Below are 23,926 nucleotides of genomic sequence, written 5' to 3'. Positions count from 1 at the left end.
ATAATGCTGGGTTTAGGCATAAATGAATCATGAGCATGAAGGCACATAGGGACTTTATAATATGTGCTAGTTTTGTGTAACTGTTGCAAGATGAAAGTGTTTTTTATCAGCTGTGTATGACTAACTATGCATGCTAGCTGTCCTTTTGTCTCATTTCAATAAGCTTTTCGCAATAAAAGTACATCATGTCACCAAGGGTTGGCCTAGCCATCTTGCTGTCAGAGCTGGCAACTGATTGTATTGCTTACTTAGATTAACATTTGCATGATTCTAGTAATCTAGTGCATGCTATAAAATCCAGATATTATCACTTTCGTTATAAGATTTACCACCTAGACAAAAAACTTACTTCACTTACATTCAATTAGACTACAAAGAATTCTCTATATTGTACTGGTGCCAGTGGCCTGCTAAATGACACTGCCGCCTTTTAGTCACACACCACGTCAGGTCCTAAACACAAACTGGCATTATACTGGGCACAAAAATAAGATTTGGTTTTTCTAAATGAGCCTGTCTGTATGTACAATGTATGCTAAGGAGGGAACCAGTCACTCAATGCAGTGGCTGCTGTAAAGTTTCCCCCACTGACAATTTGTGAGGTAAAAATAACCTCCCTAAGCAGAGTTAAGGTTGGGAGTTTGCCTTTTGTGTCGGTCTGAGCTCAGGGGCCAATGGTACTGTATGTATCTGACACATGGGAATTTCTCACATATCTGCCCTCTGCTATGACCTTCAGCTACACAATAAAAAGAGGCTAGAGTGTATCTCGCTTGCAGCCTCTCGGTCCTGTAGCCAAGGTTGGTAGCAATGTGTTTGTCTGTGTGTAATGTAGTACTAACTCACTCCTATAACCAGCCTTCACTGTGTCACATTGAGAAATCTGTAATACTACACTGTCCTGCTTTAACAAGTGACTAGCTTGCTCTTGTTACATTGTACAGTATGTCAGAGTGAAGGCTATATCCTATGCCTAAAAATCACCCCTCTTATTTATTGATCATCTTTCTTATGAATTAAACTAGTTTTTGTTTTCTGCTTTATTATCTGATTGGAATTAAACTAGATTGTCTTTCTGCTATTTCATCTTAAGTGGTGTATGTATAAGCCTTTTATTTGTTAGACATTATACACTAGCAATTTTCAATACTGCACATTGACATTATTGAGATTTTAAATGTTTGTTCCACTTTTAAGTTTAAAGAGTTCAGAGATGTTTTGTTGCTTGCTATAAAATATTGATTATTTACATTTACTAATTATTTAGCATTTTTTCATAAATCATTTTCTTTTATATTCACACACCATTATACAAAGCATAAGGGCACTTCATACTGTATTTCGTATCTTTCATTATTCAGCTATAGTCATGATAATGAATATATGCTACTTATATTCAATATGTATAAATCATACTTATTGTACTTATGTCCCTTATGTATAAATCATTCTTACAGTATACAGTGTTTCCACATGTAGCTAATACCATATAACTGTGAGTTGCATTATGCTAAAATTACTTTTCTATTGGTCTTTTTTATATTTTACTAAGCTTTATGCTTTGTTTAATTTCATGTGCTCAATCAAAAAACATGTTCTTATACTTAATATGTTAATGATAAATGATCATTAATTACTAAATTATTCTGTCAGGGAGCGCTAGAAATGTGTATGGCATTTTATGCTTTGATCATCTGAAAAGACAGTTCTATAATATATTTAAAGTAAACAGACTTTTTATCTCAATTTGCAAAAACTGTTCTTCTGATTTTCAGGTATAGAATTAAATATGTTGCATTCCTTAAGTTGCTGTGTGTCCTTAATCTACAATCTTATGCAATATAATTCAATAAACATTTTATTGGGATGTATTTGTTATATAGGTTTACTTTATTATTATTTAATATATTCCATAGTATGGAGAATTTCTATTTTTTTATATTGAACAATTTACATTATTCATCAAGATTCTCCATCTGTAACAGCAGTTTGCCTTTTTAACTCTGTCTAGTACTGTCACTTCAGAGAACTGAAAATTGATGCATAAAATGTACTTCTAAAATTCACCAGAAAAATATTTATTTCTCCAATATGTACAATACGGACATTATTTCTTTTTTTATGGAAGCTGATCTTTCAATTGGTCAATATCTTATACATGTGTCTGTAGGCAAAAAAAATGTGGGAATTTTAGATGTAAACTGTTTTTTTTTTCTTGTTTTTTTAACTATTCTTTTGTAGTTGTAGTTTAACACCTATCATGAAGCAAATAATGGAATCCTTTTTTTATTATTTTTTTAATTAAAGGCAATCACTGCAATACCCATAAAGATTTTTTGTTATCTCTGTTGAAATTAAATTAAATTCAGATTTTTCTAGCAAATAGGACTTGTGTTTGGTTGATCTGTTAATTCCTATAATAATTGTAACTTAGGAGACATGTATTGGAATACAACATTCATTGGTTTTGGCTATAAACATTGCAGTACACATGAACTCAGAATTGTCCAAATTTTTATATGTCTTCCTCCCAAAACATTTGAAAAATAATGTTTCGAGAGGAAGTGATATATCTCTGTTTTATGTGATAAAGTATTAAAGTAAGACTTGTTTTCATGCACTTGCAATGCCCACATATAAATGTCATATACTAAATATACAATATACTAAATATAATCTCATGGGCGGTTTTGCATGAAGCACAAATTCTCTGCTGCACATGAGCTTTTCTTAGAAAGCCACTTTGGTAGAGCACCATCTTCCACCAAGAAACATCCAACGTGGACAAACTCACAAACAAGTCTATTTTTCAAACAAACAAGGTTTATTTTCCTCACAATATTTTACAATTTGAACTTAATAAATACCCAAATTTTACCAGAGCAGATAGTCCTTTTTCTTAGGTACTTTGTTTTGCTATTCCTGTTTACAAAGATCTCTGTTCACAATAGAAAATGTGTTATACATATTTACTATTTATACAGCATTTTACAAGATGGATGCTATTTACAACATTTATTGATTGATTTGTGTTGGTGAATAGATCCAGTGATGCTATTAAGCATAAAGCACACATTTAAATGTATTTTTTTTACTTAATATGTAAGTAGAGAATGAAGATGTACTAAAAACTCCAGTCAAAGATGATTGACTGCATCTGTTTGGGCTATATTGTACAGTATTATATATAATTAGGATGGGGGTTCGTCAGCACCTGTTATGTAAAAAGCACAGCTCACATTGTATGTCTCTTGCATAGAGAGGATAAGGTCAGGGCTCAGGTTGTAGTGGACATAAACAATGAGTTTAACCTTAGGCCATTGCTTAGTTTGCTTGCCTAGAGCAGGATTATGTTACACAGTCAGGAACATGTAAAGAAGCTGAGGTCATGGATGTGCCTTAAGTTCTTTAGGGCTCATACACACAGACTTTGAACAACAACATCTGTAATGAAGAAAGTTAAAACCCTGTATTTTGTCCTTATTTTTAAAATAGCTTTCAAAGTGCATTCTGAAAACCTTCCTGTAGCATAGTGTACTATGTACCTAATGTACATTCCCATTATACTGTACTGAGCGATAATGCTTGTAAATGCAGAAGACTATTTAGGACTATTTTTTATTGCTTATCTGCTATAAGCTTATATACTAGGGTTTTAAGAATATGCATTGAAGACTTAGTATGGGTGATATGACCTCATGCCATTATAAACATTTCGATAAGGCATCTATTGCTGCCTCACTTTGCTATAAAAGAAAAATATTAAATCTCATGTTAGACAAAACTGTCTAAGTTTAAGGGTATTATTATGTAAAGTTCAACGTCATAGCCATAGCGTTTTTGTCTCTGTTGTATGCAAGTTGAGGGATATTTTATTTTATATTATTATTAATGATAACATAGAGTGGAGTTCTAGTTAAATTTCTGCTAGTCAAATTCTATAGTACAACAATAACTTTTGCACAGTGCTGCAGTATTCTTATTCCATTGTAGCTTTACCGTTCTGCTCTGTGTTATAAAATTCACATTTCACATACAGCATAGTCCAGTGGTTCCCAAACTGGCTGCTGTGGCACAGTGGGGTGCCGCAGGGCAGTTGCAGGGTTGCCAGTCCATCACCAAATCAAATTATTTTATGGTAAATGTGACAGGCAAAATCAGTGATGGTGGCTGCCAATAAAACTGAAGCTCAACTTTTACCACCACTGCATAACTGAACCTAAGGGTGACAAGTAAGCTCAATTTACATAATTTTATATTTTTTACTGAATTTCTAAATTATTAAATTTGTGCCTAGGGGTGCCATGCAAAAAATGCTGATACTCCATGGTGTCGTGATTCAAGAAATTTTGGGAACCACTGGTATAGTCTATAAACAGAGATGGAAAATTGAAATCAATTTATTCTGCTCAATGGTGCAGGGAAAACATAATTACTGTAATTCTGTGCTGAATAATTAAGGCCAAATGCAGAAAAACGTAAATATTCTGTGGAACGGATCTAAAAATAACACTCCTCTCAGGGAGGTAACTGGTAGGTCAGCTTTCCCTTTGGGTCATTTTCCTTGGGGACCTCCAACAGTACAAGAATCTCCGAACATAGCACAGTGTTTTAAAAAAACACAAATTTCTAGAATATCACAAATTTTAGTTATTTTTGAAATTCACAGCATTCACCTTTTTATTCCCCAGGGGTGAGGAAGATAGCGGGTATTCCTGTTTATGCTGCTTTTCTTGTCTCCATTCACCATCCAATATGTCGTCCCTACTGGATATGTCAGAGTTTGGGGAGTCCGCTGACTATTTGCGGAAGAGTGACAATGAGCTCATGAAACTACAAACCATTGCATTTGATGGTAAGTGTCCACAACAGATACACATATGTCTTTTGAGGAGGCTACCTTGATGATGTCATCTGCCCAAGTCTTATCTTTTTTTCTTTTTTGTTACTGCCCTATACCAGGCCATTAGAGTGCATGTGTCACCAATTTCCCTAAAGTACCTGTGCATTAGTAACTAACTACCTACGTATGGGATTCTACACAGTATATCGGCCATGACATGACTATTTAAGGAGCATTAAAAATGAATAATGTTAATTTTCTTGTTTTATTTATTCTGTGCCGAGCTTCTGTTTAATAGTGTATTTCCACAGATTCCATTACTGTAGATATCAATATAATCCAGCAGAGCAGACTAATAATCTTGTTAAGAATTCCACTTACAATTTATAAAGATAGTTTAAGAAAATTTGGGTTTAACACCAACATATGCCATTTAATTGAACACAGATTCTCCCTATAGTAATAGGTGTAATCTTATAAATGTCTTTGCTTTGTTATGTTAAAGGAAAGAAAAAGGGTTGGATTCCAGATGAAAAGGAAGCCTACATTGAGATTGAAATTAAGGATACCTCTGGTGGTAAAGTCACAGTGGAGACAAAAGACAAAAGGGTGAATAAATATTTTATTTAACAAGCCCTAACCCTGTGTTTTTACACTTTCCTCCTCTATGGCTACCCTATCTACTTTCTGAATAAGGTGAATAGACAAGTGGCACACAGACATTTATCCATTGGGTATGACAAGAACAAACATAATAGCACTGCCTTATAAACCATGGACAAGAGCTGCTTGCTTCTACCATCTCTAATCACTAGATCTCATTTCACATCCCTAATCTATTAGTCCAATTTCTAAATTACAGTCTGAATAATCCCATCTGTTCCTGTAAACCGTTCTCTGTATGAATTATGATGTCCTGATACTCCTTCCTAAGCACCTCCTGACACATCCATAATAATTATCTCAATTTGACCACAACTACATAAAAGAATATTAATAGTTAAAAAAACATTAGGCAAAAAAAACATGAGAAATACTTATTATCCTATATGATCTATTGTACTATTGTTGTGCCTCATTCTAGAATTTAAAATGTGGCATTAGCATTTTAGAAAACAGTGATAGGATGAAAGGGCTCTTATAGGCTTGTTTCTATGTTAGTGGGGTTGTCAGGCGCTAAAAGCTGAACAGTGCATTAACAGGGGATTGGTGTGAACAAGCACTTATGGTACAGTAATATAGCTTAGTTCATAACATATGCTTTTGATTTTTATATTGACTTCTTGAGATGTCAAGCTGCACATTTAAATTATTTTTAAAGAGGTGGTTCAATTTGGGGTGACTACCTTCTTTAGCAGATGTTCCCTCTCCCAAGAAATTCAGTGGGTGCTCTACCCAGACCCAGCTATTACCTGGAACGTTCAGCAATGCATCCCTGAAGGAAGTGGGAGCTTTATAGTGAATGACTGGATACCTGCGCAGGTGCTGCAGTCGCACAAAGTGTGATATACAATTCACCAGGCAGTTAGATAGCTACCATCTTCCAAAAATGTTCTGCAGATGCAAGGCACCATTGGCAAGGTGGGATTGCTACACAGCAGGGAGAACTGGGCAACTAATAATGATGATGGGCTGTGTGCAATGTAGCACCATGTAGGTCTGATCAGTTTTAGGCAAGTTTGATAAGGAAACCAAATGTCTGATTATTTATTGTGAGCTACATAATATTGTTTAAAAATATTTCAGTTATGTGGATCACAAACTATAACTTGTCTTTCTCGAAAGTATGAGAAAGTATAATTTTTTGTTCTTTTGTTGTCATTACTGTTGTCATTATTGTACAAATTCTTTCAATGTACTGACATGTCCTGCTTCAGTAAAAAATATGAAAAAAAATCAATTATAATGTTTTTGTATGGAGAACCTTGTATATAAATCCATGTAGCATGGGTATTTTCAGCACTAACATGCCTGGACAGAACAATAAAAGCTGATTACCGAATTTTAGCACTTTAGTTGTATGCTTTGCTTTTGAAATTGTAAAATTGCTAAAGTGTTTTATTTGTAATACAGTTTGGCACAGTAGTTATATATAATATTTCACACGTGTTTCCTGTCAGACTCTCACTGTGAAGGAAGATGATGTTCAACAGATGAACCCCCCAAAATTTGACATGATTGAAGACATGGCGATGTTAACCCACCTAAATGAAGCATCGGTCCTTTCCAACCTGAGACGTCGCTATGCCAACTGGATGATCTATGTAAGAGACTGTAAACTTTTCTTTTTCTAATAGGAAATTGTTCAAAGTCTAGGTTCTCAGTCTAGGATTACCTTAGCTATGTTTAACATACTCAAGTCTTCCTTGAAGGTCAGTCAGATTAATATTACATTTATGAATAAATAATAATGGGTATTTTATAAAGTTTTTCAATGCATATTGAGTGCCTTATTATACATACATTTAGATTAGGGGCTCATTGAAATAAATGTATACATCTTCCATGGTGCCTTCATATAAACAAGCACACTTTAGGGGGTACTTGATGAATACTTATATATGTTATTAGAGGTTAAATAGAGTAAGCATTTTGTGGTATGAAACAATATTTATAAGCATGCAACCTATCAATTTAGAGGTACAAATGACTATACCGGAGCAAGAATACCGACAGTAAAGACATAAAATGTAAAATATATAACTCATTCCAGACTGGCATTTACAGGGCACAGTGTATTTTATTTATTAATTAATTTATTATTTATTTGTAAAGGATAGGTGTGTGTAAATTAGTGTTCTAACATCTCATCAAATTGACAATGAATAAAACGTTTACGTTTCTTGGAACTGATGTGTGTGCACTTATAGTTTCTGAGCACAGTTGTTGTACAGTTTAAGTCCTATCGTTCTTCTTTTCTCAGACCTACTCTGGGCTATTCTGCGTGACCGTGAATCCATACAAATGGCTTCCTGTATATACTGCCACTGTTGTAGCTGCTTACAAGGGCAAGAGACGCTCAGAGGCTCCACCACATATCTACTCCATCGCTGATAATGCATACAACGACATGGTGCGCAGTAAGTGTCTATGGTGTACAGCAGCATCACCTGAGAACAACATTTGTTAGTATGCCTAGATATACAGCCTATTAATGCACTATGAACCAGTGACACCTCTATGCCACAGATGCATTATTATAATCAAGATACAGAAGGGCTGATTCCACTTTCAATAGTGACAGATGCAATCTATTTTTTTCTATTTCATAAATACAATTTATGAAAAAGAAGACCACAATCTACAGTGTCTCATCCAGTTTAGGAGGCAGTTATAATAATACGTATAAGTTATTAATCTCCATTCAGGCGATCAGTTTACACATTCTGAAAAAAGTGCAATTGGTGTCATTTGAAATTACATCTATGACATCTTTATTGCAAGATTACCAGTTTTGATGGTACCCATTATCAACAGTCAGTGCTTGTAAATTGGACCCACCTGACAGAGTAGCTTGTCGAGTTGTTGAGCTGTTCTGATTTTTATTGTACATAGTGGTTTTTCATTTTACACTAAAATACATTATTATAATTCATAAACCATAAGTTACGTTACAAATTGGGCATAGCACCAAAAATTAAATAGTCAAATGGTATAAGAATCAGGCAATGACATATGCATTGAAATAGCTGAAACTTTTTGCTAGTTATTTTTTTCCCTTTCTTTCAGATCGTGAAAACCAATCAATGCTTATCACGTAAGTACTTTATATGAACAATAAAAATATAGATGTAGTAAATATTGCGGAAGGAAAGTGTTCTGCTTGTATTTGTAAATCCATGTGACTATTATTGTTAAGAGTTCTTATGGGAGTTCTTGTACATAACAAAATGTACAGAAATCTATCTTGTTTAGAAATAAACTTAAAAGCTATCCAAAACTGAAAAAACAACAACATAGTTTTAGAAGAAATTTATGGGATAAAATATTTTGTAGCATTCCATTTGTATTTGATCTGCTCAAACTCCTCCCAGAAAAAAAATAAAAAATATATCATATATACTTTTAATAAAAAATTGATTTATTTATTATTTGAGGAATGGAGTTATCCTTTAAATACAATTATGACATTTTGGAGAAAGGATAGTTGACAGTTGCGTCGTCGAGTATTTTCATTGGATGAGCTATGGTTAATTTTTAAGTAATCTTTCTTATTTCTTATCATCTATTGTTTTTTTTTTTCCTGAGTCAGCCATCAAGCTAAACATTCCTTATTTCAGATAAAAGTCTCAGGGTGATAGTCACATATATATTTGCAAGCTGACAATAGCTAAATTAAGAAGTGTACCACCAAGCACCATTCGCATGTAGCGAGCTTCACTATTACCTAATTAGGTAACCCAGAGAACTGGTATTAAAATGCCTGCAGCAATCCCACTATCATTGTCTATACCCTTTGTTATCTTGGACTATAATGTCAGCTGGGCTATTCTTAGCAATGAGTCACTTAAGAACAATTGGTTACTGAAGATACAGAGCATTGTCAGCCACAGTAACTCTACACTCCCATCATTTTTATCACTGACACCATTACACACACGTTATATCTAAGAATACTAACAGAAAAATCAGAGCCTCTTCTCACAATTCTTTATATCTATGTTTACGCTTATATCAAGTTATTAAAGCAGTGATTAAAACTTTCCATAGTATGTAGAGATAATTCTCAACTAGTTCTGTCTAGGATAACTCTCCCATGCACATAAAAGAACAAACTCTCAAATGCAACTAATGTCTAGAGAATGATATCCAAGTAGCACTAAAGTCTAAATAGTCTGTATTATAAGAGAAATGGGGGAAGGGCTGATAGAGAGAAGCATTTGAGTGTTAGGTAGTCTCATTATTTTCACCTTGCTAACTGCAGAAACAGATTACTCTCTAATAGGCCAAATCACAAGATGGATTCAGTAGATATGAGACGCAGTCCACTCTAGCAGATCATATCTCCAACAGTTGTCTGAAACAGATGGGAAAGCCATAAGTAGAGTGTAGTTTTAGAGCAACACCAGTAATGGCATGGTATATGGTTATAGGTGCTCACCTGGGATTTGCAGGACAATTAAATTTTTTGGATTAACAAAAGTAATTCAAATGATTGGAACTCAGAAGTAGTAGCCCAAGGTTGATGTCCGTTTTGCTTTAAATTAAGAAAGTGGGCTATTGGAAGATAAAAAATACAATTCAATTAATTAATCTAAAAGACCAAAGATAGGAACAACTTGAGACTAATTTAGGGCCCAAGAGACATGATTTTGTAAATGTTGTGTTGTCTTTTTATATTATTTCAGTTTGTAACTTTGTGTTTTTTTAGTGGGTAAAAAAGTGTGCTCATGGATTACAATGATCAGTCTGCCGTGTGTGCTGAGACATAAGGGCACACTAGTATCAATGTCAGTGTATTTAGACAGGAAACACATTGGGCTTGAGCAACATCTGCTGTACAATTTATCTACGAAACTTACTTCACGCTGATTATAATGCACTTCACACTAAGTGGGGCCAAAAATCACTTTAACTGCTCCATAAATAACCCTTATTTTAAGCACACACGTCCCAGACTCTAAGCATATTGTACAATATTTATTTCTATCTCTTCTGTTATAAATGTAATTGTCTATAAAAAAAACAACCACAAAAGTGCCTAATAAGCATTTCAAGTATCTTTTGACCTAAACTAAATTAGTGCAACATTTTTTTTATTGTGTTTAAGAACTATAATTTTTACTTTCCCTTGAATTTGTTTTGTGTCATTATGTTTCTACTCTTATGCATTTCAATTTTATTTTAACTTCCTAAATGTAATTATTAATTGATCTTTAGCACCGAAATACAAGTGCTTCTACAATTCCAGAAACTTTCAAAGTCAAGAATTCCTCTTACTGGCCAAAATGTATAAATAAGCCACATTTGTTTTGTAGATCAAGCCCAGTGTAATGTTTTTGCTATAGCTGTACACTTAAACTTTGTTTAATTACTGTACTCTTCCTTTGTTTATCATCTCCCATCTTTCTGTTACTCTAAGCGGAGAATCCGGTGCAGGCAAAACTGTTAACACAAAACGTGTAATTCAGTACTTTGCCATTGTGGCGGCTCTTGGGGAAGGGTTCGGGAAGAAGAGCGTAAGAATGAGCTTTTGGCAGCCTTTCCCTTGCCGTGACTCTTATTTTGTCCCTCTTTTTTGTATTTTTCCTTTTTACATCCTCTTTTAAATTTCTTTTTCACCTTTTATCCATTTTCCTTTTCCTTGTAACAATACTACTGGTACTTGGGAATCAAGATAGGTAGGGATTATTTTACTTTTCCACTAGTAGAGGAGATTTAAGTCAATGCCAATACAGATTTAGGACAAGCGATTCTTAGTTGAGCCAATATTTTATATGAAACTTCGTTGAGCTTATGCGTTTCCGATAATGAGCTGGAATACGAGAACTGGTAACAAGCCTTATTTTAAAAATATAATTGGCAAGGCTGTTGTTAGTAACTACATAGTTTAACCACATGCAGAATTGTATAGAACCAAATAGTATGTCATGGTGTAACAATTCCAACTGTAGAAATTGTGATGTGCTAGGACTATTTGTCTATTGCTGATAATAACTTGAGATCTGTAGATTCCAGAAGCACTTAGGCAAACTTTCTTTAATGATCATATATCAGAAAACAAAAATAAATAAGGATCAGATAATACTAAGTCTAAGACTATTTATTCCTATCCTACGATTCCCTTTAAATTACATGTTAAAATACTAGTCTTCTCTCTTCTTATTGCCACTAAAACTATTATTAAAATATTATTTCAGTAATTGCTTTTCTCCCACCCCACCCCCAATATTTTTATTCGCTTTGATTTTGCAAATCCTAATTTCTTCCATTTTTCATGCCATCTGCTTTTTTCTTGAGTCATCTGGGATTAACGGTTTTCATTCATGTTTTATCTAATTTTGAAGTTCAATCTTTCTACTTTTTCTTTCAGCAAATGAATATTGGCTTTGCTTTATACATTATATATTTTTGTTCCTGCTTTACCTCTTTTATGTTTTCATATTTATTTTTTTTCATTTTGCTTCTTTACAACTTTAATTACGCATCATTCCTTGAGTTTTATCTTCTCTCATTTGTGGCAGCTTTAAAAAATGGCTTGGTTTTAACTTTGTGAAGTTGTGGCTCTCCAGTACCTGCATAAATGACTGCTTTATGTGTGTTGATGTTTTTTTTAATAATTAATATGCATATGTCACAAGAAAGCTCATTATTTTTGTTTTTGCTTTTAGTACTCCCCTGCCACCAAAACCGGGGTAAGTATATGTATGTAGGAATGCAAAACCTTCTTGCATGGTAATAGTCTGTGGCCCATACCAAAGCTAGTTTTTAGACATTTATTTGTTTTACCCACACATCTTTATAATTACTCATAATTTAAGCAAGGACTTTTTGTTTAATATACAGTGTACTCTACAACAAATGACCTTCTACAAATTACTATACCCAACAGTCATGATTTTCAACATTCAAAAGGACTGGCTTACTTTTTGTTCTAATGTTTTATTTTTCTGGAATGTTCTGAGGTATAAAAATGGAGACTAGGGTGGTTCCGCACCAGACAGGCAGAATGTATAGGAAAGATAACCAAGAATATTAGTAAATAAAACCTTGTATAAGGTATAAGTGATACTATGTGAAGTAGGTGGTGCATCCAAGAGTCATTTGTAACATGTATACAAAGACCTTAAGAGAGGAAACAGAAGGACTCCTTTGTGGGACACTCTTAAAAATCAAACTTGACTTATAAAGCATAACTTTTAATCTATTGGTTAAAAATAATAGTAGTGTACTCTAGTATCCCTGTGAAATGGGTGGTTAGATATGTATTAGATTTATATGAATTTGATGGAGATATAGATAAATATGTAACTCAAACACCAACATGTTATGATTTTCCAGGGCACCCTTGAAGACCAAATCATTGAAGCTAACCCAGCAATGGAATCTTTTGGCAACGCCAAGACACTGAGAAATGATAATTCCTCCCGCTTTGTAAGTGTGAGACGTTTATTTTACATATTTGATGCAAAAGACATATGTAAAGTACAAGAGGCACAACATTTTATGCAATTATAACTGCAGTGATGGCATAACATGGCAGTTATAAGATAGATGTATTATGTAGGGTAGGGAAGGAAAGGGGACGGCCGAGGATGGGGAAGGAAGGGTGGGAGCTGCAGATATAAAGCTAATTGAGGTCCTAATTTACCTTGCAACAACTTAGTAAGTTGGGTTGGAGGGAGCCTGAGGAAGAGGCAGGTGTAATTTGAATGGGGAACTTTGTGTTATGCCCAGTGTGTTTTATTAATCGTGTATTTGTGATTTTGTGGCATTCCTTAAAAAAATCTCAGTGGAGTTTGGAAAAAGAATTCTTAAAACAAACTTTTGTAAGTAGAAGTAACAAAGACTCCCACCTATTCATCTATTTTACTTTTCTGGGCTGCAGTGTGAGTGTGCAGTTTGGCATTAGTTTCTTTGTCAGATAGTGGCACATCTAGCAGCATGGCCTCTGACTTACAAAACTTTTGTAGGCAGATATCCCAAAGTACTAATTTATGCCTTTGTATAAATTATGGCAAGACAACAGGGGGTGTGCAAGTGTCCGTAGATTATATCTGCAAATAAAGATCTATTAAAGCAGGAGTCACCCACCTACAAGCCATATCTGTGCTTTAGGCACAAGGAGTGACTTCTTTTATTTCCATAGGGGAAGTTTATTCGCATACATTTTGGACCAACTGGGAAATTGGCTTCTGCTGACATAGATATATGTAAGTACTTATGTGCGGATAGAGTGTGTTGATAAGAATTTCTGCTTGATTTTTCATGGGGGTCTGGGATCTGGTAGGTTAATTAAAATACTTTCTTGTTTTTTCTTTTAGAAAAAGAAAGTAATGTTTAAATAGAAGATTGCTTCACAGTTGACCCACATTAAATAATTTATCTATTGATTAAAACCTAAGCAGCGGACCTTGTTTAGTTGCACGGTGGTTAGCATTACTACCTCTCAGTGCTTGAGCATTGGGTTTGATTTGATTATGACCAGGATACATCTATTTGCAGTTTGATTGCTCTCTCTGTGGTTGGTGGGTTTCTTTTGAGTGCTTTAGTTGTCTCCCACACCATAAAGACATACTGCTAGGTTAATTGTCTTCTGACGAAAATAACCATAGTTTGTGTCTATGTGTTTAGCAATAAACATTGTAAAGTCTATGGGAGAGGGACTGCGATGAATAATTAAATATTTTCTGTAAAGCTCTGCTCTATAAATTATTGATCAAAAAATAATAAACTGCTAATAAATGATCCATTCGGTTGATTGAGCAATATGTTACAATTCTCAAATACCTTATTTCTTATTTACTGCATCAGATCTATTGGAAAAATCAAGAGTGATTTTCCAGCAGCCAGGGGAGAGAAGTTACCATATTTATTATCAGATTCTGTCTGGGAAGAAGCCCGAACTGCAAGGTAAGACAAAAGCATTATGTTATATGAATTCTAATGCAACCGCTTATCAACCACTATCACTATACAGAAATGGGCTTGAGCAGAATCAAAAGACCTCCCCACACAACATCACTTCAGATGGCTGAAGTCATAATGGGTTGACTTATGCCTAGACCTAGAAAATAATTGTACATGCTTATAGAAGGACAATGTATCAGTATTTATTTAGATATATTTTCTAATCCGATATCCTATCACCTGAATGTTCTTTTATAGATATGCTCCTGCTCTCCACCAACCCCTACGATTACCACTTTTGTTCACAAGGCGTAACGACTGTGGACAACCTGGATGATGGAGAAGAGCTGATGGCGACTGATGTATGTTGAATGAGACATTACTACTACATGTTTTCAAATGTGGCTTTAGAGAACACATCACACAAAACAACATTATGATTATTAAAGATAAATATCCCGAAGACTAAAATCTTCACTTTGGAAATGCAATAAAACGGTCATGAATAAAATATCAAGCCAAATGTAATAGCCTGCGAGTTGCGATAAATGCCAAAATTACAGTGATTTATTATAGCACAAGATTTAATGCAGCAATAGGTTGGTTTTGTTTTGTTTTTTTCTACTTCAGGGTCCATAGGGTATCCACAGGATACCTTGGGGGGTATAGGTGTGACGTCAGTCGCAGGGCACCAAAGAGTTAAGCTTTCAGCCTCCCAGGATGCACTAGGTCCCCCTCCTATACCCCGCCCCCGAGCCAAGGCACCTCAGTTTAGTTTGGTGCCCGGCCGGAGTCGGGTGCACCTGTTGGAGTGGGGGCTAGAAGAGCCCCTGAAGCTTTTTCTTCATGCAGCTGTGGCTGCACATCTGGATGAACAGCATGGACAGTCAGTCCTGACGTCCATGCTGTCTTCCCTACACCCCGCCGGTACCAGAACGCCGGTACTGATCCGGGGATGCTGGTGGGCATCTGGGGTCACAGCTAGCGGTGACCCCAGATGTTCCGGACCATGGCCGGATTCAAGGGGGACAGAGGTAAGCAGCGGGGTCCCGCGGTGGGTCCCCGCTGATCACATGGTCCTAAGTCCCCAGGCAGGGGGCTCCCTGGGGACTGGCTGCAGCGTGGAGCCAGGCGACCAACCTGCGCTTCCACTACCCCCTGGGACAGTGGACCGCAGCAGAGTGGTAGCGCTGCGGCGTCCCAGGGGTTAAATGCATGCCAGGGGAGCGCGCCTTCCCTGTCTCACAGCCGGCGCCTCCCCCGCTGCACACAGCCCTCTCTGCACTGTGCTGACTGGCCCTGTGTCAGCGCTCCTCCCCTAGGCCAGCCTTCTCTCTGCTCCTCGGCGGCCATCTTTTCAGAAGCATGGTGAACACTGCTGGAAGCCTGCATTGGAAGCATCGTGGTCTGGGTCCCCCCGCATACCTCTCCTCCGCTGTGGTCAGGTCTGTGTATGCAGCGCTGTGTCCTACCAGGCCCTGTGTCTGTGTAGTTGAGTGATCAGCGCTGTTAGTGCAGGAATTGATTTTCTTTGCATTGTATGTGACTGTGCTAGCGCTGCTGCCTGTAACTTTTCTTCTCAAGACTGTCAGCTTTATAACTGTCCCTGTTCTTTCTGCTAAGCCCTTGCGGTGCGGTGCTGCAGGGTGGTCTCTCGCCTATTTAATATATAATTGGTGAGAGGGGTCACATACGTGGTGCCATCATGTCTGAAAGTGATTTTCCCCTCCGGCTACAGTGTACCACGTGTAAAGTACCGTTAGCGGAGGGGGAGGGTAGCGCGGAGGGCCTTTGCCGGCAGTGTTTGTCCATGGCGCGGCCTCTTACGGTTACAGCACCGGTACAGGAGCCGCCCTGGGCTTGTTTCGCTCAGGCGCTAACAGCTTTAGTGGGCCAGTTAGCTCCGCAGCCCACGTTTACTCCGATGGGTTTGTCCCAGCAGTCTGTGGTGTCGTCACCCATGCAGGGTTTCCCACGACAATTGGTGGTACCCCACAGTCTCCCTATTTCCCCGCTCCCGGTTTCTCAGGAGCCAGCGTGGGTTAACTCCCTGACGAGTTCTGTACAGCACTTGTCGGATGTGTTGCAAGGGGAGTCTGTGATGTGGCCTCATAAACGGCCGGTGGCGTCTCTGTCCGCTCCTTATGAGGATGACGAAGGGACATCTGATGATGGGGAGATTCTGGATCCTTACGATCAGGAACCTCTCCATACTAAGGACGCTGATTCTAAGTCCAAAGTATATATTCCTGGACTTATTCGGGCGGTCCGCACAGCCTTGGTGATTGAGGACGAAGTTCCCCCAGCGGCTAAGTCTAAGTATGCCTTTTTCAAAGACGTGAAGGGCGATGCCACAGTCTTTCCTCTTTCGGGTCAGTTGGTGGACCATTTAGAGGAGGCGTGGAAACAGCCTGGCAAACGATACCAGCCGCAGAGACGCCTGGCGGTGGCTTATCCGTTCACGGATAATTATTTTGCTAAGTGGGAATCCCCTCCACAGGTGGATTCTCACGTGACCCGTCTTGTCCGTAGTGCCACATTGCCGATGCTATCCATGTCCTCCCTTAAGGATGCTACGGACCGCAAGGTGGAAATCTGCCTGAAGTCCGCTTATTCCCTTGCGGGGGTGGCAGCACAGCCGGCTATGGCCATTTGCTGGGTTGCCAGAGCGATGGAGCGCTGGGCGGATTCATTAGAGGCTTCTTTTGATTCCGACTGCCCGGCCGAACAGGCGGAGTTGATTGGCAATCTCCGTGATTCGGCCACCTACATCAACGAGGCGGCTCTAGACATTAGTACTCTGGTGTCTAGAATTTCTTCAGCAGCGGTAGCTGCTCGTCGCACCTTGTGGCTGCGATCCTGGAAGGCCGACGCAGATTCCAAGAAGGGTCTGGAAGCGTTGCCGTTTACCGGAGAAGTTCTCTTCGGTCCGGATCTGGATAAGATTGTGGCCACGCTGGCGGCAGCCAAATCGGCTTGTCTCCCGTCGGCCGCTGCTCCTTCTGGTTCTGGACCATCGTCCTTTCGGTCATCTAGGGCCCAGGGCAGGCCCAAACCACAGTCGTTTCCTCGTCAGGCTGGCCCTAGGAAATCGGTCAAGCCCCGGAAGCAGGCATGGAGTACCAGACGTCCGGCCCCCAAGCCAGATGACAAGCCTGCGGCCTGACGGTCCGGGCCTCCCTTTGGGGGATCCCAGGGTGGGAGGCCGCCTGCTGCAGTTCGCCCAGTGTTGGTCGGTCACTACGACAGACACTTGGGTTCTGGAGGTGGTCTCCCACGGGTACGCCCTCTCCTTCCGGCACAGACCCCCGGCTCGATTCTTCACCACGGGTCTACCATCGGATGGAGACCCTACGGTCCATCATTCTGGCGCTGGAACCTGGGGACTACATGGTGTCATTGGACATACAGGACGCTTACCTGCATGTCCCTATTCTTTTGCGCCATCAACAGTTCCTCAGGTTTGCAATCCGCAGCGACCACTTCCAGTTTCGGGCGTTACCTTTTGGCCTGGCGACAGCACCACGTGTTTTCACCAAGGTGATGGCGGTCATGGCGGCTTCTCTGCGGCTGCAGGGAGTCCGCATGTTGCCATACTTGGACGACCTGTTATTGGTGGCGGGATCTCCAGAGCTCCTGTTACGCCACTTGGACCTGACCATTGCCCTGCTGCAACGGCACGGCTGGCTAATCAACTTGCAGAAGTCCACTCTAATCCCGTCTCGGAGGATTCTGCATCTTGGAGCCTTATTGGACTCGGGACAGCAAAAGATCTTCGTGACGGAGGAAAAGATCTCTGCTTTACAGTCAAGGGTGCGCAGTTGTCTGCACAGCCGCCGGGTGTCTCTACACTCGGCGATGAGGTTACTGGGCTCCATGGTGTCGGTGTTCGACATGGTGGAATATGCCTAGTTTCACTCCAGACCTCTGCAGCACCTGATCCTGTCAAAGTGGAACGGGCTGCCTCAGTCTCTGAAGTCCCAGATGATTGTGTTCACCCCGGAGGTTCGCCTGTCCCTTGCTTGGTGGTTACAGACGACCCACCTCAGCGAGGGACGTCCGTTCTGGGTTCCAAATTGGGTCCTGTTGACAACGGATGCCAGTCTTCGGGGCTGGGGAGCAGTTTCGGGTCCACATCTGTTCCAGGGCAGGTGGACGCCGACAGAAGCGGAGCTTCCAATCAATATCTTGGAACTCCGTGCGGTCTTCAATGCTCTCCAGCAGGCACATCGGTTTCTCCAGGGTCCCCCGGTACAGGTCCAGTCGGACAACGCTGCCACCGTGGCCTACATAAACAGGGCAAGGAGGAACCCGAAGCCGGGCGGCTCTCGTAGGTGTCTCGGATCCTGGTTTGGGCGGAGCGCAATCTTCCGGCCATATCAGTGGTCTTCATCCCGGGAGTGCTCAATTGGGAGGCGGACTTTCTAAGTCGCCAGGACGTTCATCCAGGGGAATGGTCCCTGCACCCGGACGTTTTTCAACTACTGGTGGACAGATGGGGTCTTCCAGAGATCGACCTCATGGCGTCCCGGCACAACAACAAGTTGCCGGTGTACGGGTCTCGCACAAGAGAAGAAAGGGGCGTCTATGGTGGATGCTCTGTCCGTCCGGTGGACGTTCCGGTTCGCATACCTGTTCCCTCCGGTCTCCCTTTTTCCACGGGTAATCCGGAAATTCAAACAGGAAGGAGGGACGCTCCTGTTGATAGCTCCCGCGTGGCCCAGATGGCACTGGTTCTCAGACCTTCAGGGTCTGTCCGTGGACAGTCCTCTGCGGTTGCCGCTACGACCGGACCTCCTGTCTCAGGGTCCTTGTCGTCACCCGGACCTGACTCGGCTGTCTTTGACTGCGTGGCTGTTGAGACGGCAATGCTGAGGTCCCGGGGGTTTTCCAGCTCTGTGGTGCGTACCATGTTGCGAGCTCGGAAACCGTCTTCCGCGAGGATATACCATCGCGTGTGGCATACGTTCTTCCAGTGGTGTCGACCGAGAGGTTATGCACCGCGGGAGTTTTGTCTGTCTCGGATTCTCGCCTTCCTGCAAGCGGGACTAGATCATGGGCTTCGCCTTGCTTCTTTGAAGGTACAGGTTTCGGCCCTGTCTGTCTGGTTTCACCGTAGGATTGCTACAATCCTGGATGTGCGCACCTTTATGCAAGGTGTTGTCCGCATTCAGCCGCCCTTTGTTCCACCTGTGGTGCCTTGGGATTTGGCTGTGGTCCTGAGGGCTCTCCAAGGACCGCCGTTTGAACCATTGGGATCAGTGGATCTTAAATGGCTAACAGCTAAGACTGTTTTCCTTCTGGCTATTGCTTCGGCCAGACGTGTTTCTGAGTTAGGGGCTCTTTCTTGTAGACCCCCTTTCTTGGTTTTTCATGGGAACAGGGCAGTACTCCGCACTCGGCCCGAGTTTCTTCCCAAAGTTGTTTCCCAGTTTCATGTTAACGAGGAAATCGTTGTTCCGGCCTTTAACTCACCGGGTCTTTCCGTGGGTGAGGCCTCTTTGGATGTTGTGCGGGCCTTAAGGACTTATGTTGACTGCATTTCTTCGTTTAGGTAGTCGGACGCTTTGTTTGTCCTCTATGGCTTCCGCAAAAAGGGTCGGCCTGCTTCAAAGCAAACTTTGGCAGCCTGGATCCGTATGGCTATTTCTGAAGCTTATCTTCATGAAGGCCTACCGGTTCCTCCTTCTCTGAAGGCTCATTCCACTAGGTCTGTGGGTCCTTCGTGGGCAGCTCGACGTGGTGCCTCTGCAGTCCAGATCTGCAAGGCTGCTACGTGGTCCTCTGTCCATACCTTCGTGAGGTATTACAGGTTTGACACCTTCGCCTCTCAGGATGCTTCCTTCGGGCGGCGGATTCTCCTTTCTGCACAGGAGCGTCCCCACCCTTAAAGGATATGAGATATGGTAAGAACTTATCCTTGTTATCTCTATTTCTATGAAGTCCATAGGGTTCCACAGGACTCCCGCCCTGTCGCACCTGTGCTGCAGATGGGCTTTGCTCTGGTCACCGGTTTTCCGTCTCCCTCTGGTGAGAATGTGATTCTTGTATGTGTCCAGATCTTTGTTCTCTCTCTTCCTTCTCCTCCTTCGGCCTATGGCTTGATAACTAACTGAGGTGTCTTGGCTCGGGGGCGGGGTATAGGAGGGGGACCTAGTGCATCCTGGGAGGCTGAAAGCTTAACTCTTTGGTGCCCTGCGACTGACGTCACACCTATACCCCCCAAGGTATCCTGTGGAACCCTATGGACTTCGTAGAAATAGAGATAACAAGGGTAAGTTCTTACCATATCTCATATTTTAAAGATGCTGCTTTAAATCTCTCGGCTAAACCCTCAAAATCTTGAGATTTACTGCAACTCGCAGGCAGTTACATTTCACCCCTAAACATTTATTATGAGTTTGATCGCAGAATTTTACATTAGGTGCCTGTTGCAAACACACAGAAGCCATAATGTGGGCTGAAATATTTTTTCATGACATGATAATGCTACCTGTTAATTCACTAGTAACTAGCACCTATCAATTCATTAGGAACTAATGACATCTTCGACACACAAAATATCAATTCACTTTGAACTAGTGACATCACTGACACACAAAGAGCCAATTGATTCCCTAGGAACTAGTGACATCAGAGGCTCTTCGTGCAGCTAATACAAAGTCTACTTTCACTGTATATAGGCGGAAGGAGCACTTTATTTAGGTTTATTGTATGCAACCTTATACATGCCCATGTATTAATGTAAAAATATCTCTTATTTATCCTTTTTTGCACAGCATGCCATGGACATCTTAGGTTTTAGTCAAGAAGAAAAAACCGCCAGCTATAAAATAGTTGGTGCCGTTATGCACTTTGGGAATATGAAGTTCAAGCAGAAGCAGAGGGAGGAGCAAGCAGAGGCAGATGGCACTGAAAGTGAGTTAGGTTTTTTTTGTAAATACAGTTGAAAAGTTGGAATGAATAGTGAAGCCTCAGAAGCGGATTGCTTAGAGTGACAGTTACAGAGTGTGGTCTAGACTGTGTACTATAAATATGTCTGTGTGAGTAACATAAAAGATGAGGCAGGCGCCCTCTAGTGTAATATATTCTGAAAATGATCTCTGCTTTTATGTATATAAGTAAACAGTGGCACTGTACCAAATATAATTTCAGTAGAAGCTTATTTGCAGTCTGTTTTGTGATAAACTCCCGGGTCTCTATAGGATTTTACTTTATGGAGAAAACACAAGTCTGAGCAAAATTGTGTAGTATTTTCAGTAGAAGGTAAATCATAGTAAGGTAATTCTTGTTCAATAAATCCAATGAAAACAGCTCATCTCTAATGTCCAGGGAGTTCAGTCCATAGTTATGGCTCAAGAAACCACAAGATTCAGTTTCACAAAGGCGTTCAAGTGATGCTAATACATTTTCTCTACTTTGATGTTATCCCCCTGATGAAGTTCAAGTAAAAGAAACGCATTGTGACCAAGTGGACACCATTAAGTTTAGGTTATTTTATTAAATATGCTGCTTGGGGTATCATATTATATGATTAGCAAGAGCTATACAGCTTACACTACTTTAGAACATTTGTGCTGCAAGTGGCTTCTACTTATCACCTAGTTTCAATGATACTGTTTAAATTTATATCCTGCAATCCTGGGTTGACACACATATATCGTAACATTTCACAGGTGCGGACAAGGCAGCCTACTTGATGGGCATCAGCTCAGCTGATCTCATTAAAGGTTTGCTCCATCCCAGAGTGAAAGTTGGGAATGAGTACGTGACCAAAGGTCAGAATGTGGAGCAGGTATGTATCTTCACGTCACGTATGAATGACTTTACACAAGAAAATAAATGAAGCCCTGCATTTCTATAATACAGAGGGAATACTGTAGAAAGTGAAGCTTGATTGAGGCTAAAATTGTGACAAATTCAGAGCCACAAATTGGTATTATATAATATAAGGGCTTTTGAAGATATATTGTAGGTGGATCTTGTAGGCATAAATTAGTACTGTACCAAGCTGCATGACAAAAGTAGCTATATTCCTAGGTGGAGTAGTCTGGATCCAATTTTGGAGGATGCTTTTTTTTTCTTGCACCCGCTTATATAGCTAGCTGCAGTTTTGTACTGACTTTAAAGTCTGTGGTTGGTAAAGTTGCCAATATAGTTATTCTGTAATTAAAGGCAATAAACTTACAGGATCATTGGCAAATCTCCACAGTCAGAAACATTTGCTCTTAGAACAGCTCCAGAGGCAGAAGAAGGTCTGCTATAGGGACGTCACATTTTAGACAAGCATGACTCTAGATAATCCTATAAGAATTCTGTCATATGTGGTGATAAGTATCTCTCATGAAGTATATGTATAGGTTTAGTCACAGTAGGTGGTAGCAGGGAGAACACAGAGTCTGACTAAAATACTAGCATTGCATTCAGACCTTATAGAGAGATAATCATCCTGATTTTGTTTTCTTGTAATCTAGCTGGTTATATGAAGGAGATAAAAAGATCCGCACAGACTCCTAGTACTCCATCTTGACAAAATTATTATGATTGTACCCCTTCTGGATTTTATATACTTGCTATTTATCTTTCACCAAGGGGGGTGCACCCAGGAATAAATTGGATATGAACAAAAGGAAAAGAGAGAAGTATTCCTATCACGGTGCACTCAAAAACAACCACATATAATTGATTTCTTAATCCACATAACCATCAGATATAGTAACATTAGTGAACCATATTACACCAACTTGTTTAAAATTTAACCTTTAATCAATCCTTGGATTGGAAACAGCTAAATATATTTTGGATTTTCTGATTTTAATATCTTAAAAACAACTATATCTTAAATCTACCCCACAATTATTAATGTTTTAAATAATCCGGACTAGTGATAATATGTCCCTCCTGAGCGTCTGTAGACAACGGACTTCTATAATATCAAAAGGTATGATCACTCTGGTTATATATAACCAGATTAATATCTTAGATGGCACACTCTCAAATCACAATTTTGCAGGCACCATTCATGTATTGAGATGCATGTAGCGATCTTCAGCTTAATTAGTGACACTAGCGTCTCATGCAATCTTCAGCTCAATTAATGGCACTAGCGTTTCGTGAGTAATTCTGAAGGTCAGATTATGAGTGCCTGCTGATCACTGTCCTATAGTCTTACAGACGCCCATAATAATTGGTATAGTGAGGATAGTAACATACAACAAATTCATAAATTCCACATGACAATGTTCAATAGTTCTATATTACTCGGACTAACACATAAGTACTATATAATTGACAAACGTCTATGAATAACGGATGCATATAGATCACCATAAATTACATCTCTATTAAATTAAAGTCGTTATTGGTATCCTTATTCCTGTGATACTAAAAGGTCACTGATTATCAACAAGGAATCAATGTCACTACGCTAGGTAATCTTATTTTATAGCTGATCTGGCATTGAAATTCATAAGGCATACAACTGGCAACAAGTTAATTTATTTCTGACACATG

At 39.8% G+C, this 23,926-nt stretch overlaps 1 protein-coding gene across 1 annotated transcript in view; it reads left to right on the top strand.

Moving 5' to 3' along the window:
• The first annotated feature begins 761 nt into the window (after window positions 1–761).
• The window catches only part of MYH7B (myosin heavy chain 7B), a 61,620-nt gene continuing 38,455 nt past the window's right edge, over window positions 762–23,926 (top strand). The window contains exons 1-14 of the mRNA XM_088480696.1: window positions 762–800; window positions 4,692–4,855; window positions 5,349–5,452; window positions 6,964–7,107; window positions 7,767–7,923; window positions 8,573–8,600; window positions 10,926–11,022; window positions 12,175–12,198; window positions 12,845–12,937; window positions 13,653–13,716; window positions 14,318–14,416; window positions 14,672–14,775; window positions 21,193–21,331; window positions 22,090–22,208. Of these exons, the coding sequence (XP_088336822.1) occupies window positions 4,756–4,855; window positions 5,349–5,452; window positions 6,964–7,107; window positions 7,767–7,923; window positions 8,573–8,600; window positions 10,926–11,022; window positions 12,175–12,198; window positions 12,845–12,937; window positions 13,653–13,716; window positions 14,318–14,416; window positions 14,672–14,775; window positions 21,193–21,331; window positions 22,090–22,208 (1,272 nt within the window). The 5' untranslated portion in view covers window positions 762–800; window positions 4,692–4,755. The remainder of the gene's footprint in view (window positions 801–4,691; window positions 4,856–5,348; window positions 5,453–6,963; window positions 7,108–7,766; window positions 7,924–8,572; window positions 8,601–10,925; window positions 11,023–12,174; window positions 12,199–12,844; window positions 12,938–13,652; window positions 13,717–14,317; window positions 14,417–14,671; window positions 14,776–21,192; window positions 21,332–22,089; window positions 22,209–23,926) is intronic.

Source organism: Taudactylus pleione, unplaced genomic scaffold, assembly GCF_031769625.1.
Source record: "Taudactylus pleione unplaced genomic scaffold, aTauple2 ptg000256l, whole genome shotgun sequence".
NCBI lineage: Eukaryota > Metazoa > Chordata > Amphibia > Anura > Myobatrachidae > Taudactylus > Taudactylus pleione.
The sequence above is the reverse complement of the archived record's forward strand: the minus strand, read 5'-3'. Positions and strand labels throughout refer to the sequence as shown.